Source organism: Astyanax mexicanus, chromosome 2 (assembly GCF_023375975.1).
Source record: "Astyanax mexicanus isolate ESR-SI-001 chromosome 2, AstMex3_surface, whole genome shotgun sequence".
Lineage (NCBI taxonomy): Eukaryota > Metazoa > Chordata > Actinopteri > Characiformes > Acestrorhamphidae > Astyanax > Astyanax mexicanus.
The window spans coordinates 40,385,479-40,402,480 of record NC_064409.1 but is presented as its reverse complement, the minus strand read 5'-3'; the positions used below and the strand labels follow the sequence as shown (position 1 = coordinate 40,402,480).

General features: G+C 42.2%; 1 protein-coding gene across 1 annotated transcript in view; it reads left to right on the top strand.

The window, feature by feature from the left end:
- Positions 1-16,604, top strand: part of LOC125799139 (scavenger receptor cysteine-rich type 1 protein M130-like) — a 29,843-nt gene extending 13,239 nt beyond the window's left edge. Inside the window, exons 7-15 of the mRNA XM_049475170.1 lie at positions 5,256-5,579; positions 5,768-6,103; positions 6,213-6,518; positions 6,620-6,688; positions 7,680-7,988; positions 8,101-8,166; positions 8,473-8,631; positions 8,761-8,853; positions 16,165-16,604. Coding sequence (XP_049331127.1) covers positions 5,256-5,579; positions 5,768-6,103; positions 6,213-6,518; positions 6,620-6,688; positions 7,680-7,988; positions 8,101-8,166; positions 8,473-8,631; positions 8,761-8,853; positions 16,165-16,469 — 1,967 coding nt within the window. The 3' untranslated portion in view covers positions 16,470-16,604. The remainder of the gene's footprint in view (positions 1-5,255; positions 5,580-5,767; positions 6,104-6,212; positions 6,519-6,619; positions 6,689-7,679; positions 7,989-8,100; positions 8,167-8,472; positions 8,632-8,760; positions 8,854-16,164) is intronic.
- Positions 16,605-17,002: the final 398 nt, after the last annotated feature.

Sequence of the window (17,002 nt, the reverse complement as noted above, 5' to 3'; positions counted from 1 at the left end):
ATTTCTTATGATCTCTAAATGGGAGCTTTTGATGTCCATGATTTGGTTTAAATGTATTTCAGCCTTGTTTGAGTATTATTATTTGAGTATAAGTGTAATTATTCTCTGATTATCAGTGTGTTTGTTTTTTTCTCCACACAGACAGTGTGAGGTTGGTGGATGGTGGGAGCCGCTGTGCTGGGAGAGTGGAAGTTCTTCATAGAGGACATTGGGGAACAGTTTGTGATGATTACTGGGATATGAGAGATGCTGCAGTGGTGTGTAGAGAGCTGGGCTGTGGGGAAGCCATAGATGCACCACGGAGAGCTCGCTTTGGATCAGGATCAGGACCGATCTGGGTGGAATATGCTAACTGTGCTGGATCAGAGTCTTCACTGAAGAACTGTAGGTCGTATGATTGGGGTAGACAGAGATGTAATCATGATGAAGACGCTGGTGCTGTTTGTGCAGGTAAGATGCAAAAAAATAAAACATATTACACAGAGATGTCAACAAATGTGATGAGGCCTGTGTTGGAATGTACTGAATTAATTAAACAACTGTTAGTTGTTTTATATACACCCCTGTAAAAAAACTTCTTTGTAACATGAAAAGTTTAAGCCTGAACCTAAATTCACTTTCATACACTTAATAAATGGATTTTTACAGAGGTGGTTTTGAATGCTTTGGTTTAGAATTAGCAACTAAGAAATAATATATATATATTTTTAAAATCCTTGTATTTCAGTTAATGAAAAGTGCAAAATATAAAAATCACTGCCCCATATAATTTAATTCCCTTCTATTCAAATTAACCTCCCAGCCCTCCCAATGCTGTGTGTTAATATTAACGTACATGTTCTCTTTGCTCTTATAAACACATTGTAGAAGTCAGACTGGTGGGCAGATCTCACTGCTCTGGGAGAGTGGAGGTTCTTCATGGAGAGAGCTGGGTCACAGTGTGTGATGCTGACTTTGACCAGCAGGGTGCAGAGGTTGTGTGTCGAGAGCTGGGCTGTGGTTCTCCTGTGGAGGTTCTGGGAGCAGCTGCTTTTGGTAGAGGGGAGGGTCAGGTGTGTTTAGAGGAGCTTCAGTGTAGAGGCAGAGAATCACAGATTCACTTCTGTCCAAAATCATCTTCACTCAAACACAACTGCTCCCATGATAATGATGTGGGACTGGTGTGTGCTGGTATGAGCTAAATGGCTTATGTATTAATTTTGAGATTCAGTCTGATTTTTCAGATTTCTACATCTTTTCCTCTCTCTTTCTCTCTCTGTTGTACAGACAGTGTGAGGTTGGTGGATGGTGGCCATCGCTGTGCTGGGAGAGTGGAGGTTTTTTATAACAGAACATGGAGATCAGTGTGTGGTAAAAACTGGGATATAAGAGATGCTGCAGTGGTGTGTAGAGAGCTGGGCTGTGGGGAGGCTGTATTTAAAAATGTTCAGTTTGGACCAAGATCAGCCTGGATGGATGATGTGAACTGTAGTGGATCAGAGTCTTCAGTGAAGCACTGTAGATCAGCTGGATGGGTGGAACAAATTTGTAATCGACTTGCTGGAGTCATCTGTTCAGGTGAGCTCTCCTAAATCTTAAAATACTTGTCGTTGGAATGTATATCAGTTGTGCACAATTTATTTATTATAGCATTTCTTCCTAATCTGCCATAATCATGACCTACTTTCACCTATATTAACCCACTTTTATTTGGTTAAGACCACTAGATCAGTCACTGTTTGCTCAATCTCAGACCTGGTTTTGCGTTTAAAAAATAATGTGGCAAATTACTGTATAGAAGAAAACTATAAGCTGTAATAAACCTAGTTAACACTTATAATACAGCCTGTGTTTTAGAGCTTAAGTTCCCATAACTTACAGTGTGATTTCTCTGTATGAACTAGCACATACAAAATACTTACCGGGTCTTACTAGTACTTAAATGTAGGTAATAACTTGATATACTAAGTCAAATTATTAAAAAAGCAAATTATTATATGGAGATGAAAAGTGATTTTCACTATAAGACAATACTTAATTATAGAAAGACTATTGCTGTAGGCATGATGGAGAAATACATTTTTGTAATCTTTCCTTTCTGGTAGAAAATAATGGATTTCCATGCAGAAGTCCCATTCACAAAGAAACAGGCGTTAATATTTTTTAGTTAATTACAGTTACACCTTAGTTCAGTGGTACATGGCCAGAGTTTTTATCTTTATATATTTTAAGCAGTTAATTAGTACGATTGTTTGTGTTTAGTGCTTAAACTGTTAATTGACTCCATGTGTAAGCCCACACTGCAGTTTTTCACTGTCATCAGTTCTTCACTAATATTAGTTTCATCGGTCCTACAGTAGAACCCTGTGGAACTTCTTAAGGTTTCCAAGTACTTAATGCTGTGTGTTAATGTTAATGTACATGTTCTCTTTCTCTTATAAACTAATTTAGGGGTCAGATTGGTGGGCAGATCTCGCTGCTCTGGGAGAGTGGAGGTTCTTCATGGAGAGAGCTGGGTCACAGTGTGTGATGCTGACTTTGACCAGCAGGATGCAGAGGTTGTGTGTCGAGAGCTGGGCTGTGGTTCTCCTGTGGAGGTTCTGGGAGCAGCTGCTTTTGGTAGAGGGGAGGGTCCGGTGTGGTCAGAGGAGCTTCAGTGTAGAAGAACTGAATCTCAGATTCACTTCTGTCCAAAATCATCTTCACTCAAACACAACTGCTCCCATGATAATGATGTGGGACTGGTGTGTTCTGGTGAGAGCTACATATTTTATTTATTTTTTCTTTTTAGAGTCTTGATGAAAAGATGTTCTTTTCTTAGTGGTCAGTGTATAATGTACTTCATGAAACATATTCTTCTTAATTCTTTTATTGATATAGTCCATATTTGTGCATGCTGGAATATAGCACATGTGAATAGCATTAAAATGAAGTTTTACCAGATTTTAAAAGATGCAAAATGATGTTTGAGTTGTGCATTCAATCTTTCTCTTTCTGCTCTTTAGAAAGTGTGAGGTTGGTGGATGGTTTGAGTCGCTGTGCTGGGAGAGTGGAGGTTCTTCATAAAGGACAGTGGGGAACAGTGTGTGATGGTAACTGGGATATGATAGATGCTGCAGTGGTGTGTAGAGAGCTGGGCTGTGGAGAGGCTGTAGATGCACTTAGTGGTGCTTACTTTGGATCAGGATCAGGACCAATCTGGATGGATAATGTGGAGTGTAGAGAATCAGAATCCATACTAAAGAACTGTAAATCAGCAGGATGGGGTAAACATAACTGTAATCATCCTAAAGATGCTGGAGTCATCTGTTCAAGTGAGTTACACTAAAAACTTAGTATGAACTTCTGTAATCAAAAAACCTTTTAACCCACTGCATAATGTTTATTATATTTTGATCATACCTAGGAGTCAGGCTGGTTGGAGGTTCTCACTGCTCTGGGAGAGTGGAGGTTCTTCATGGAGAGAGCTGGGTCACAGTGTGTGATTCTGACTTTAACCAGCAGGGTGCAGAGGTTGTGTGTCGAGAGCTGGGCTGTGGTTCTCCTGTGGAGGTTCTGGGAGCAGCTGCTTTTGGTAGAGTGGAGGGTCCGGTGTGGTCAGAGGAGCTTCAGTGTAGAGGCAGCGAATCACAGATTCACTTCTGTCCAAAATCATCTTCACTCAAACACAACTGCTCCCATGATAATGATGTGGGACTGGTGTGTTCTGGTAGGTATTTCACTTCCTTTTGTCAATTTCACACAAAACACTGACAAAAACACACATCCACCAAATTCAGATAACAGACAGGTGACGGAGACACAAATCCACCAGTTTGATTGATTTCTGTATTGCACAATATTATGAAAAAAGATATTAAGACATTAAAACATTAAGAAACCTTTAATTTGATTTGTCATTTATGTCCTTGAGGGCTAACCAGACTTTTTAATTTTACAAGGAGTGCTGCAGAGAAGTCAAAAAGCAAAAGTTTTATACATATGAAAAAATGTTTAGACTTTGACTATGTTGAATTGTTTTTGGTGACCATTTTAAAAGAAACTTACAAAGTCTTATTTTTTTTATCTAAAACTACAAGTATGTTTTTTTCTACCATTGATTTACAGGCAGTGTGAGGAATAATAAATTATTTCATTTAGACTAAGATGAGTAATATTTAAGGAACTACACATACAGTGTGTAATGCAACATGTCAGATGTGTGGCATTCCTAATGTGCTTTCACTAATGTGATTTTGCGATGTGGTAGAGTGCTGATCGTGGGTCCAACAGTATCCAGCACTTTTTAGTGGATTAGTGGATTGACCTGTCAATGTGTTTAGCCATGGCATAGCACATCTTTCTTCTGACTAGCCTTGTAATCTGATGCTTTCTTCTGGGTGCAGTGTTTTTTGATGATCAATGTACACAAATACTATACTGTAGGTGACAAGCGAAGACTTGTTGGTGGTCCTCACGCATGCTCTGGGAGAGTATAGAAGCTTCATCGGAATTCTTGGCTTCCAGTGTGTGATGCTGACTTTAACCAGCAGGATGCAGAGGTTGTGTGCAGCTGGGAGCTGGGCTGTGGTTCTCCTGTGGAGGTTCTGGGAGCAGCTGCTTTTGGTAGAGCAGAGGGTCAGATGTGGTCAGAGGAGCTTCAGTGTAGAGGAAACGAATCTCATATGTACCTCTGCCAGACATCTCCTTCCTTGAAACCCAACTGCTCTCACAACAAGGATGTGGGACTAAGATGCTCTGGTATGATGAAGTATGTTTGTAAAAGATTTAGATTAGTACTAAACTGTGAGCAATTAGTTTGTAATTACTGTATTTTTTTTATTATTATTGTATTGTATTATTGTTGCCTACTATTTTTCCTCTGTTAATTCAGGTCACACTCAGGCTCGGCTGATGAACGGCTCAGATTCCTGTTCTGGTCGAGTGGAGCTCCAGTACCTCAGTGAGTGGGGTACAGTGTGTGATGTAAGCTGGGATATGAGAGCTGCCAGTGTCCTCTGTGCTCAGCTGAAGTGTGGGAGTGCTGTGGCTGTGTTGGGGTCAGACTGGTTTGGGGAGGGGAGTGGCCGGATCTGGGCTGATGTGTTTGATTGTCAGGGAAACGAAACACACCTGTTAAAATGTCCCATTTCATCATGGAGTCGAACTGCATGCTCTCATGAACAGTATGCTGGAGTTATCTGTAGTGGTGAGATCTTACAGTTGCAGTATAATAAATAACTGAAAGTTTATTACTCCCTCATTTTAAGCCAAGTAATATATTTTTTTCTCTTCAGGTTCTTCTCTGGCGTCTCATGAGGGAGGAGTGCGGTTGTCTGGAGGGATGGAGTGTGAGGGGGAAGTGGAGGTGTTCTTCAGGCAGGACTGGAGGAGAGTTCTGCTGGACTCCTGGAGAGAGTCTGAGGCCTCTGTGGTCTGCAGACAGCTGGGCTATGGTTCTGTACTCAACATCTCCAGCTCCTCTTCATCCAGTCCTGAACACAGCTACATGTGTGTGACGGGTTTCAACTGCTCTGGGAGTGAAGCTCATCTGAGGAACTGCAGCAGCTCACAAGCAGTTAACTGCAGCTCCACAGTACAGCTCTACATCACCTGCTCTGGTAAGCATTGCACAGTTAATATATGTATAATTTTATTTGTATGTATGATAACATGCAAAAGTGCCTCTATTATCCATATTTTTGAACATTTGAGAATAATTATTTGGCAAATATGAGTACATATACACAACACATATCTTGTGAAAGGAGTTTTAAAAAAACATCTTTTGTATTTGTGTAAATTTTAGGTACATCTAACACAGTCCACAGCTCCATCAGGCTGGTTGGTTCTGGGGGAGACTGTGCTGGAAGGCTGGAGGTTTTCCACAGTGGATCATGGGGGACAGTGAGTGATGAATTGTGGGATATTGAGGATGCGCAGGTGGTCTGCAGACAGCTGCAGTGTGGAGTGGCCCTCAGTGCTCCAGTACCGGTACCAGCCCGGTTTGGATCTGGAACTGGACCCATTTGGCTTAATGAGGTGGAGTGTGAGGGGAACGAGGCGTCTCTGTGGAACTGCAGATATCAGCTGTGTGGAGAGGATGAATGTGGACACAAGGATGATGTAGGAGTCGTGTGCTCAGGTACTTCGTACCTATGTACAACTGGAGGTACATTTTGAATAATTAAAGAAGAAACTTTTGCACGTTTAAATCAATGTGCATAACTAGCTAGCTATCTTTCTCCCGCCAGAGTATAAAGAGATCAGACTGACTGAGGGCTGTGAGGGGAATCTGGAGGTGTACTATAATGGAACCTGGGGGAATGTGTGTGTAAATGGGATGACCGATGAAACGGCAAAATTGATCTGTCGAGAGCTGAACTGTGGAAGAACTGGCAGTGAGTCTTGGTCTAAAGCAAGAGTGGAATCAGCTCCTAACTGGCTGGATAATGTAAAATGTAGGAAACATGACTCCACTCTGTGGCACTGTCCATCTTCTTCCTGGGGGGAGAACAGGTGTGATAATCGCAATGAGGTTGCTTGCATTACCTGCTCAGGTAGGCAGATATGATGAGGTGTTAAAGACTTTAAAGAATGCTAGAACTAATGTAGTTTGTAATTGGAATTTCATAATATTTGATTTTTTGTCCTACCACAGAGAATGGAAATACACTAGATTTGACAAATTGGCTGTGTGATTCATCTCCTCATGAGAGACCGTGCTCAAGTAAGAAAACTTATCATTATCAAAATGATCATGTCTTTGATAAACTACATTTTCTTTCTTTTTGACTGCATGTTCTGCCAGCATGCTTTCACTAATAAGCAATTCTTGTCTTTGCTCGCACTGTTTTATTTGTAGTTTGCATATTTTTTTGCACTTTAACATATTTTAGATAACACTTCTACAGTGATATTTTTAACAAAGGTTTAGAGAGGGATTCTGGGTAATGGAGTCCATCAGAGTGTCTATGTAAGTCTGAGGAATTCAGGTGTAGACAGGACAGGTGTGGTGGATGGGGGTGGATAATATGGCCCTAAAACAATATCACGATGTTTCATGGCATTTATCGCGATAACAGTACTCTTGGTGATATGACAAAACACTGAATTAAAGATATTATTTTAAAAATACACTACTGAAACAAAATAAAAATTTAATTCTGTTTTTGCATATGATATGGCACCCCCCCAAACTACGATATAAAAAAATACAAGACTTTTTATCAGATGGTAACAGACATCAGTGATCAAGAAAGTCATGATACTATTAATGCACTCTATATAATCTATATAATTAATAATAAAGTAAAATGAATAATATTGGACAGATAAAAACAGCAACCCCAGTGGTGCCCTGCAGTGATAATTAGGGGTGGGTGATATGGCACGATATTTCAGGGTATAGTATCGTTTTTTGCGTTTGATACGATATGGCACAGCCCTAGTGGTGGAAATAACAGGTGTAACAGACAGCTAGTTTAAAAAAATCAACTGTTTCAACTAAAACAGTAAAACAAGGTAAGTGCTTTTTTTTTTTACTATGGCTACTTCTGTTTTTTTTTTCTCCTGCTCTCTTCTGCTTGTATATATTTTTCATCTTACAATGCTTTTTTCTCTATAAGAACATATTTCATCATACAGTATATACGACTGTTGTAAATGTTTGTAAGACTTTGATGGATAATCATTTTTTTCCCTCTGTGGTGTGTTTGTAGAGCACATTCCTCTGAGGCTGAGGGGAGGAGTAGGAAGCTGTTCTGGATGGCTGCAGGTGTATCATAATAAAACATGGGGGTCTGTATGTGGTGATCTGTGGGACATCAGGGATGCTCAGGTGATCTGCAGGCAGCTGGGTTGTGGGCCGGCGCTGAGTGCTAATAGAAGAGCTGCTGATGGTTCTGGTGGAGGAACTATCTGGATGAACAGAGTGAAGTGTAGAGGGAATGAGATTCACCTGTGGGACTGTCCTCATTCCCTGAAGAACCACACTGACTGCTCCCACAGTGCTGGAGTCACTTGTGGAGGTCAGAGGAACAGACACAACTGAATATATTTGCCTCCTAACTGTTACAGAAACTTTACACATGCTTGAGAAAAATACTTACATCACATTGTTATTTTATGCTCACTCACTAGGCTTCCTGTATCATACTTTGCCTTTAAATAATAAAAGAGGACAGATGGGACATTTTGTCTTGCAAGGTCAGGGACCACTTTTCTCCATTGTAAACAGGCTTGATAGCAACTTCGGTAACTATTGTTGATCATAATGTTGGTCACACACATTTGGTTTCCATCATTTAATAATTGTAATGTTTTTGGGAAGGATAGAAAGTAACAATAGTGAGAGTCTGTATGTGCTTTGCACCAGTCTGTCTAGATCATTCTGTGTTTATAGACATTTCATATGTCATCTTCCATAATATTCATCACAAAATTATTCACATCCAATAAAAGGACTGTGTTCATGTATAAATTGTCTATACATTTTGTATATTTGTTTTTTAGATTCTCAACCACAGACAAGAAGAATCATACTTCCACAAACTCCTCCACCAGCTGTTCCCTCCATCTATCCAGTGTCTCTCCTGGTTCTGGGATCTGTGCTCTTCCTGGCCTTAGTGCTTCTGGTTGTGCTGTTTTATCAGAACAGAGTGCTCAGGAGAGGTAGGGGGATTCAGAGATCATCTACAATCCACTTTCTGTACTTTCTCTAATCATCATTAGTACTTCAATCTGTCATCGGTCTTCTCTTCTACTGAACTGACTCCATGTTTCTCTCTGTCTCTCTCACAGTGATCTCTAAGAGGAGGAAGACTTCAGCTGAGCCTGTCTATGAGGAGATTGACACCAGGCTCATCCCTAAAAGAATTACTGTCTCAACTGAAAGTAAGAGTAAAATGTTTTTTTCTTCTCTCAAAGCAGAAATGTCTGGTCTTTACAGAAATAATGTAGCAGTTAATCAAATACTTGTCAGATAACTCTCTTTTCATATTGTTATATTTTAGTGTTTAAATATTTAGTGTTTTTTTTGTAGATTTTCTTCCTTTGTTAATAAATTACACCAATTTATCTATCTTTTCTTCCCACTGAATAATGTTCTGAATAATGTATCTTCTCATTCAATAAAATGTATTTATAAAAGCTATTGGATAAAAAAACTTTTAACAATAATTTTAGTTTTCTTTGCTTTTTATTGTTCTATGTATTGCTCTTTTATTGCAACTTTAATATTCACTATCATAGGGCACTACCAGTATTTTCAGTTTCCAGTAGAGGGCAGTGTTAGACTTTTAGACCCTGTGGATGTTTAGTTTCTGTAACAGTAATGCAAGATGATTGACAGGGATTATTTTATTGTTTGTGCATGGAGTTTCTGTAGGTTCACATGTGCTGTAGGTACCAAATGTGTAGCACCTCAAACTATCAAAATATGTTACTGTGCCTGTTTACTTTTTTGAGACCAGAAAGTTATTTCTGTGGCGAGAGGTCATGAGATCTTGGGGAAAAGGGAAAAGAAAGAAGAAAAAAAGGAAGAAATAGGGAGACACTTAAATCAGGCCCTCAAACCCACATTTACATTTTTTGTAACAAATAAATAGAAAACACAGACACAAGCAATAACAATAAAAAAAAACACTTATTTAGAAAGCAATTTACAAAGCTTTGATCTGCTCTCCCTCTCCTCTCCTCCTCTTTACATCCTGGAAGCCTCCTTCTGCTGATCTTCCTCTTTCAGGTGGGGATGGAGACGGTGGAGAGGCAAGTGCTGCTGCTTGAGCTCCAGGACACTGAAGATGCTGGGTCTTCGGGGACTGGGCCTGAATTTACAGAAGAGAAAGATCTGTAGATTTACTTTCACATAGTTACTGTAGTCCTGTAATAGTTTATCCAAATAAGAAGATCTACAGTTCTCCATAGTTCATACATTTGTCTCATTAACATACACTGTTTTTAGCTTGTATGGGATCCTGGGCAAACCCCTGATTCAGCACTTCTCTCATACCATTTTATACACTGCCTGTATTTGTAATTAATGTACTAAACTAGAAATGTCAAAAAAGTAACCAAATAAATAACTTTACTGCAGGATACACACTATCATGATGAAATAATAGAATTAGTAAAACAACTATTTTTTTTAAACAAGCAAGCCTGGATGAAAATGTTCAGAACAGAGAATTAAGAATGACAAGTATTTAAAATTAAGTACAGATACAGTCCATCATTCATTCTGACAGGTGACTTTAATTTAGTTTTAGTCTTTTGTTTGTCACACTTTAGTCATTTAGTCAACAAAACATTTAAGCCTAGTCTAGTCAAATAAAAAGTATGTATTACATTTATGGTTTTACTGTTTTAGATGTGTATTATTTATTGCTAATATTTATTTAAACACCAGCTTTTAAGTTTTGTTTCATTTAAATTAAGCACAAGCTATTTAAAACAAGGTGTATGTATGGACATATTGACAATTTAAAGAACAACTCCCAGGTTCAGATGATGCAAAAATGAAAGACAACCAAAACTGAGATAAAATGGCAATACAGCTAATTGACATTCTTAAAACTACATTTCATTTTAACAGTTTCTCAACTAGAATCTCTCCTTTACTCACAGCTAAATTGGTGTACTCTCATTATATATATGTATATGATATATATGTGTGTGTGTGTGTGTGTGTGTGTGTATATAATAAAATAGCATTTTAAAATCTAAGAACTTGCTGACAAATATGATTCATCTTCATTCTGAAGTGCTCAGAATAGCAGAGGACTGACAGCTTAGGTACCATACTAATGCATACATAACTACATAGGTAGTTAGTTATCTATATTGTAATAAGTTGTTCACAGTCATTACATTGCAAAAAACTAAATCTTAGCAAGTTAAATTATCTAAATTTAAGGCAATAAATCTTATTTTCTTCTCTGATAAGACTTTTTGTCTTACTAAGCATTGTGTAAGTGTTAGATTCAAGATTCAAGATTCAAGATTTTTATTGTCACATCACAGAGTACAGGTGTACATGTGAGTGAAAAACTTGGGTGCAGATTCCCACCAATGCGTAAAGAATAATATTTACAAGAGAGTAATAAAATAATATAAAATATATAAAAATAGGACATACAGATAACTTACAGTATAAACACTATTTACAATACACTTAATTACAATAAACATGATAACTTACACTATAGACAAATATTGCACAGAACAGATATGCACAGATGTAGATATGGATAGTGTGGAAGTAGTCAGTATGTCACAGTATAGCTATGAGTAAGTGCAGGTAAGGAATGAGTTGAGTGGGGAGTGCAGGGGGCAGAATGCTGTATAATATGGAAAAGTCTGATAGATGCAGTGTAAAGTAAAGTGCAGGGTGCAGAGTTTGTATGGGTGTCAGTGGGGTGGGTTGGGCAGAACACCGTTCTACTGGCTATTCCACAGCCTGGTTGCTTGGGGGAAGAAGCTGTCTCGGAACCGGCTGGTTCTGGTCTTCAAGCTTCTGAGCCTCCTTCCACTCGGCAGCTGTGAGAACAGGGAATGGCTTGGATGGAACGGGTCCTTCATGATCTTTTTGGATTTCCTCAGGCAGCGGTTGGTGTATAAATCCAAAAGGTTTGGGAGCTCAACCCCAGTGACGTACTGCGCTGTGCGCACAACCCTCTGCAGGGATTTCCGCTCCAGAGCAGTACAGTTCCCATACCAGGTGGTGATGCTGCCCGTCAGAATGCTTTCCACAGTGCAGGTGTAGAAAGTCCTGAGGATGCTGGGGTTCAGACCAAACCTCCTCAGCCGTCTGAGGAAGTACAGGCGTTGTTGTGCCTTCTTCACCACCCGTGTGGTGTGTTCTGTCCATGTCAGATCCTCGCTGATGTGAACACCCAGAAACTTGAAGCTGCTGACCCTCTCCACCGCAGTCCCGTTGATGGAGATCAACGAGTATGCTTTCTCCTGCTTCCTGAAGTCCACGATCAGCTCCTTGGTCTTGCTGACGTTTAGAGAGAGGTTATTCTCCTGGCACCAGTTTTCCAGGATGTTAACCTCCTCTCTGTAGGCCGATTCGTCGTTGTTTGAGATCAGGCCAACAATTGTTGTGTCGTCAGCAAATTTGATGATGACATTGGAGCTGTGTCTGGCTGTGCAGTCGTGGGTGTACAGGGAGTACAGGAGCGGGCTGAGCACACAGCCCTGGGGCGCTCCGATGTTGAGGGTCAGTGAGGAGGATGTGATGTTGCCCATCCTCACCACCTGCTGTCGGTCTGACAGGAAGTTCAGGATCCAGCTGCACAGTGTGCTGTTCAGACCCAGATCCCGGAGCTTGATGTCGAGCCTCGAGGGAACGATGGTGTTGAATGCTGAACTGTAGTCCACAAACAGCATTCTCACATACGTGTCCTTCTTGTCCAGGTGAGAGAGGGCAGTGTGCAGGGTCAGGGCGATCGCATCGTCAGTGGATCTGTTCTGCCTGTATGCAAACTGCAGTGGGTCCAGGGTGGCAGGCAGTGAGGAACGGATGATATCCCTAACCAGCCTCTCAAAGCATTTGCTTATGATGGAGGTTAGGGCAACAGGTCGCCAGTCATTCAGACAGGTGGTGTGGGCAGTCTTTGGAACTGGCACAATGGTGGCCAGTTTAAAGCAAGCTGGCACAACAGAGAGAGAGAGTGATGTATTATAAATGTCCGTGTAGACTGCTGCCAGTTCTCTATAGCAGGCTTTAAGCACTCTCCCGGGAATGCCATCCGGACCAGCTGACTTGCGTGGATTTATCCGCTGAAAAGCTCTGCGCACGTCAGCTTCAGAGACGGAGGGTGGGATGGGATCAGCGGTGGGCGGGGCGCACTCTGGGAGCGCAGCGGTGGGCGGGGCACACTCTGGGAGCGCAGCGGTGGGCGGGGCGCACTCTGGGAGCGCAGCGTGATCTGCCTCGAATCGAGTGTAGAAGCGGTTCAGCTCCTCTGGCAGCTCAGCGTTGGTGCTGGTCAGAGTGTGAGAGCTTCTCTTGTAGTCAGTGATAATGTTCAGACCCTGCCACAAGCTCTGGGTGTTGGCTGTGTTGAACTGTGCTTCCACTTTCTCTCTGTACCCACGTTTGGCCGCTTTTATGGTCCTACGGAGAGCGTAGCTGGCTCGTTTGTACTCCTCCGTATTTCCAGATCTGAAAGCGGCGCTGCGTGCGCTGAGAGCGGAACGGACGTCACCGTTCAGCCAGGGCTTCTGATTGGGGATAGACGCGCACTGATCTGAGGGGCACTACGTCATCCACGCACTTGCGAATGAAGGCGGTGACTGTGTCTGCGTACTCGTCGATGCTGCTTGACGAATCACGGAACATCTCCCAGTCCACGTGATCAAAACAGTCCTGAAGCATAGCTTCCGATTGGTCAGACCAGCGGCGTACCTCCTTGGTGGTGGGCGGTTCTCGTTTCAGCCTCTGCCTGTAGGTGGGCAGAAGCAGGATGGAGGAGTGATCTGATTTGCCGAACGGGGGTCGGGGGAGGGCTTTGTAGGCTCCTCGGATGTTAGAGTAGCAGTGATCAAGCGTCTGGGTTTTCCGCGTGAAGCATGTAATGTGCTGAAACAGTGCTGGACAAAAAGTTTTAAAGTTTGTCCGGTTAAAGTCCCCTGCAACAATGAGTGCAGCCTCCGGGCGCGCGGTCATCTGCTTGTTGATGGTCTCGTGTAGCTTCCCGAGTGCGAATTCCGCGTCCGCACGCGGGTGTATGTACACTGCCGCTAAACACAGTCCTGTAATCTCACGAGGTAGCCACACCGGCCGGCAGGAGATGATCAGATATTCCAGCTCCGGCGAGCAGAAAGACTCGATGAAATGTACATTCCTCCGATCACACCAAGCATTGTTGATCAGGAAACATACACCACCTCCCTTACTTTTCCCAGAGAGCTCTTTGGATCTGTCGGCGCGGTGCAGAGAGAACCCCGCGGGTTCTATGGCGTGGTCGGGTATGTCCGCGGATAGCCAGGTCTCTGTGAGGCAGATCACGCTGCAGTCACGCATCTCCCGCTGGAAAGCGATCCGTGCGTGGAGCTCGCACAGCTTGTTGTCCAAGGACTGCACATTAGCCAGCAACAAGGTGGGAAGAGGCGGACGGTGAGCGCGGCGTCTCAGCCTGACGAGCACACCGGCTCGCTTGCCTCTTTTCCGGCGTCTGCGTCGCGTGCGTGGCCGGGCGACCCAGGTGAATGGAGCCTCTCCGATGTTAGGGAACAAAGGATCAGCGTTGTGGAACTCAAAGTCCGGTTTGCGGTGAGTGATCGACGATCTGATTCCCAGGAGTGTTTGTCGGTCATATGTGACGATGCCAGTAACATTCAGTGCAAAAAGAGTAACAAGCAAACACAAAAACAAAGAAAAACTGCTAAAATAAGTGGGAGCTCGCAACACGGCAGCCATGCTCGGCGCCATCTTGATGACGTATTTTGCTTATTTTAGGGATAATTATCTTAATCATTCTTACTTAGAATTTGTAATTTGAACTCAAAATAAGCACAATTAAGCAGCAATCAAGTTATTCTGATTCTTGTGTCCATAAACAGTGACTTTTTTGCTTGATTTAGGTGTTACTTCACTCATTTTGAGACTTTGCCATTGCTTTTTTGTAAGAAATCTTACTAAGAAAATTTTGCTTACCCGATTGGCAGATTTGTTTTGCTTAATACATATATTTGTCTTAATTTGCATATATTTTATGTCTAGTTTTTTTTTTTTTTTTTTGCAGTGTAGTGTAAACTGCACTGTGAAGTTTTAAATTAAGGGATGAAATTAGTCCCCCTGTGTTAAAAAAAAAAGCTTCTTTTACCCGGTGAAAATAGTCACACTTCCATTACATTATGCTAACATTACTTTGTTTTAAAGCAACTGACCTATAAAGATAGTGAGCCAAATTTAGGTCGAGCCAAGTTTATGAAACTACACACTTTTACTGCAGTACAGATTTACACTCTCTACTAAATAATCCATCTCAAAAGCAGAAAAAACGTACTTTATACTGGGAGGCTATATCGTTAAATATAGGGAGTATAGGGAATGTTTTCTTCTGATTTTGAGCTGGACTTTTTAGCAGGGTCAACATTACTGGCTTTCAGGAGCCTAATCTTTAAATTCTTAACAATTAGCTATATTGTAGCGAAGCTGCTTTTATATTCTGTTCACTGTGAATTCACTGTTCTGTTCTGTGCTGGGCTTGTGATTGGGGTAGGGGGAGGGGCAGAGCAGGAAAGCGCGTGTGTGTGTGTGAAGGGAGAGAGAGAGAGAGAGAGAAGAGCTGCCCGTGAGTGTGTGCTGAGAGTGAGAGCTAGAGTTAACCAGTTAGCACTAGACTTTTGTTATTTTTCGTAGTGATGGGCATAACAGCTCTTTTAGATGAACTGAACCATTAGAATAAGTTCACTAAAAAGATGGGAGACGGAAAGGTATAATAAACCCAACATTTAGTTACATATTTCAATATTTGTTATTTATATATATTTTACAACACTTGTAAAAAAAAACGGGAGACTTTTCTTATTATGTTATTTGTAATGTGATTTATATATATAAATCACATTACAAATAACATAATACAAAAAATAAGTATGAACTTCTGCAACATAGATATTACATTAAGAGCAAAATTAACATAAAAAAAATTACATTCAGAAGAAAGTATCAACTTCAATGTGCAATCAAATTGAAAATAAATAGCGTAACTGTAGTGCAAAACAAAAGGTCAAGAAACTAAAATAAATACATATAAATAAAACAAAGACACATCCATACGCTCACTGTTGTGGGTGCAGAACAAATTAAATCCAAACAGGATCATCATGATAAAGGTGGCCTTATGCCCTTTACTTCAGAAACTTTGTCTATTGGTTATGAATATGCTTGTTATACAACTATTATTACTAATAGTAATAATATTATAAAAAAATAACCACGATAACAATATTGTTGAATTACTGAGAGACTGACTGAGTGACGCGGTGAGTGACGCAACTTCCGGTCTGCGTACCTGCTTGCTGTTTGTTTAGCTCCTCTCTGTTTTAGCTATTTGTTTACGTTTTCTACTACTTATTAACCTTTAACCGTCTTATAACCTTCCTAAACTTATAAAATCCCTCAGGTAGCCATTATTTTTGTGTTATTTATCGATTTTGACGTTTTTTTGTGTGTTTTGTGCTTACTTCGAGGTAATGGCGTGTGCGGAGGATCGTGCTCTCCTGACACTCAGCGAGGAGCTCGTCCGTCTGGATCAGCAGATCCACCGCCTGCTCGAGAGGCAGTCGGAGCTCCACAGGCAGAGGACGAGGCTGGAGGAATCCCGCGACGCCGCCTTCGCGGCCGTCTCCAACCCGGTGATGCCGGCGCGGCGGACCCCGGCGGTCGTTTGCTTCACCCCCGCTCCGGGAGGGGCCTGGGAGCGGCAGCGCGGCCGAGGAAAGCGGGTTTCCCCCCTACCTTCTCAGCCGGATTTTGCCTCCGCAAACCGGTTTGAGGTCCTCAGCTCGTCGCCGTCGCCTCCTTCACCTCCCCCAGCCCCGAGGAAAACAGATAAGGGCAGTACCCTCATTGTCGGAGATTCCATTGTTAGCCATTTAAAGGTGTCTAACGCTAAGAGTAATGCTGCAGTGTCGTGTTTTCCAGGAGCTCGGGTCCTGGACGTCGCCCGGCGGCTTCCTACGGTGGTTCGGCATCGCGGGGACCCCGGCACCGTCATCCTGCATGTGGGTACCAACGACACGTCCGCCCGGCGCAGTGAGGTCCTGAAGGAGCACTTTCGCACTCTTCTGGACACCGCTCGCAGACTGACCCGCGCCCGCCTCCTCATCTCTGGTCCGATGCCCACCTACCGCCGCGGGAGCCAGCCGTTCAGCCGCCTCTACGCTCTCCACTGCTGGCTGCGGGACTGGTGCTCTGCTAGTGGAGTTGGCTACGTGGACAACTGGGAGAGTTTTCGGGAACGTCCAGCCCTCTTCCACCGAGACGGGCTTCACCCCAGCCGCCTGGGATCCACCGTCCTCTCTGGTA